General features: G+C 37.1%; 1 protein-coding gene across 4 annotated transcripts in view; it reads right to left on the bottom strand.

Moving 5' to 3' along the window:
• Positions 1-868, bottom strand: part of SCML1 (sex comb on midleg-like 1 (Drosophila)) — a 37,907-nt gene that overhangs the window by 25,390 nt on the left and 11,649 nt on the right. For 3 of the 4 annotated variants that reach the window (XM_010855882.1, XM_010855881.1, XM_010855883.1), the window contains 2 exons: positions 666-776; positions 14-283 (listed from right to left, as the gene is read on the bottom strand). In XM_010855882.1, coding sequence (XP_010854184.1) covers positions 14-283; positions 666-776 — 381 coding nt within the window. The remainder of the gene's footprint in view (positions 1-13; positions 284-665; positions 777-868) is intronic. The other variant, XM_010855884.1, reaches the window with a different exon arrangement.

The following is an 868-nucleotide window of genomic DNA, read 5'->3' as shown; positions in this document are numbered from 1 at the left end:
CGTATGGCTCATAGGATTGTGTGAAGACGGTGGGGCTCTGGTTGAGATCTGGCTCCTGATCCTGGAAGAATGACTCCTGCTCCCGCTCTGGGGACTTCTGGGACTCAATAGATGTTCCCAAAGTGTTGCTCTGGGAATCATCATCCCGCCTGCTTGTTGGTATAGTGGGGCTATAACTTTCAGTTAAAGATAATGAAGAGGGACAGTCCCTTCTCTTCCTTTTATGGCTTTTGCTCTTTCTAGAATGCTGGTGATTATTTTTATGTCTATTTCCATGTAGTTTCTGAAATGACACAAACCCAGTACAAATTAATTGTGAGTAAAAGAAAAAGGACATATATAGTAAATACATTGATACTTACTTTCTATGGAAGATTGCTTTATATTATTAAAGATAAGTGCTCTATTCCTCTTCACCCCTACATTTGAATCACATTTTATATATTATGGTTACAAATATAAAAATACCCATTGTCATACATATCTCAAACCTAAACATCAGCATTTTTCCAGCAGAGGTTTAGTCTCCCATCTGCTGCTACAGTAAGTACAGATCAGCCTTACTCCTCTTTAAGAGTTATTAGTTCTCTCTCACTTCTAATTGGCATCTTTAGAACCCAGAGATTTATTTATTATAGCTGTGAAAATATTTTTGTAACACTTACACGACTTTGCCACGTTGACTTCACACGGCAACGGGAACGGTGAATTTTTGAAACCTTTCCATGAATAATATCAAACTTCTTATCCAGGTCTTGAATAGCATCATAGATGGCCTATTATAGTACAAACTGTTACTAATTTCTACTTCAAAAGAAAAGTAATGTAAAAAATACCATTAAGCCAACCTTTGACTGCCAGAGCAAAG

The sequence above is a fragment of the Bison bison genome, unplaced genomic scaffold (genome assembly GCF_000754665.1).
Source record: "Bison bison bison isolate TAMUID 2011002044 unplaced genomic scaffold, Bison_UMD1.0 scf7180017864369, whole genome shotgun sequence".
NCBI lineage: Eukaryota > Metazoa > Chordata > Mammalia > Artiodactyla > Bovidae > Bison > Bison bison.
The sequence above is the reverse complement of the archived record's forward strand: the minus strand, read 5'-3'. Positions and strand labels throughout refer to the sequence as shown.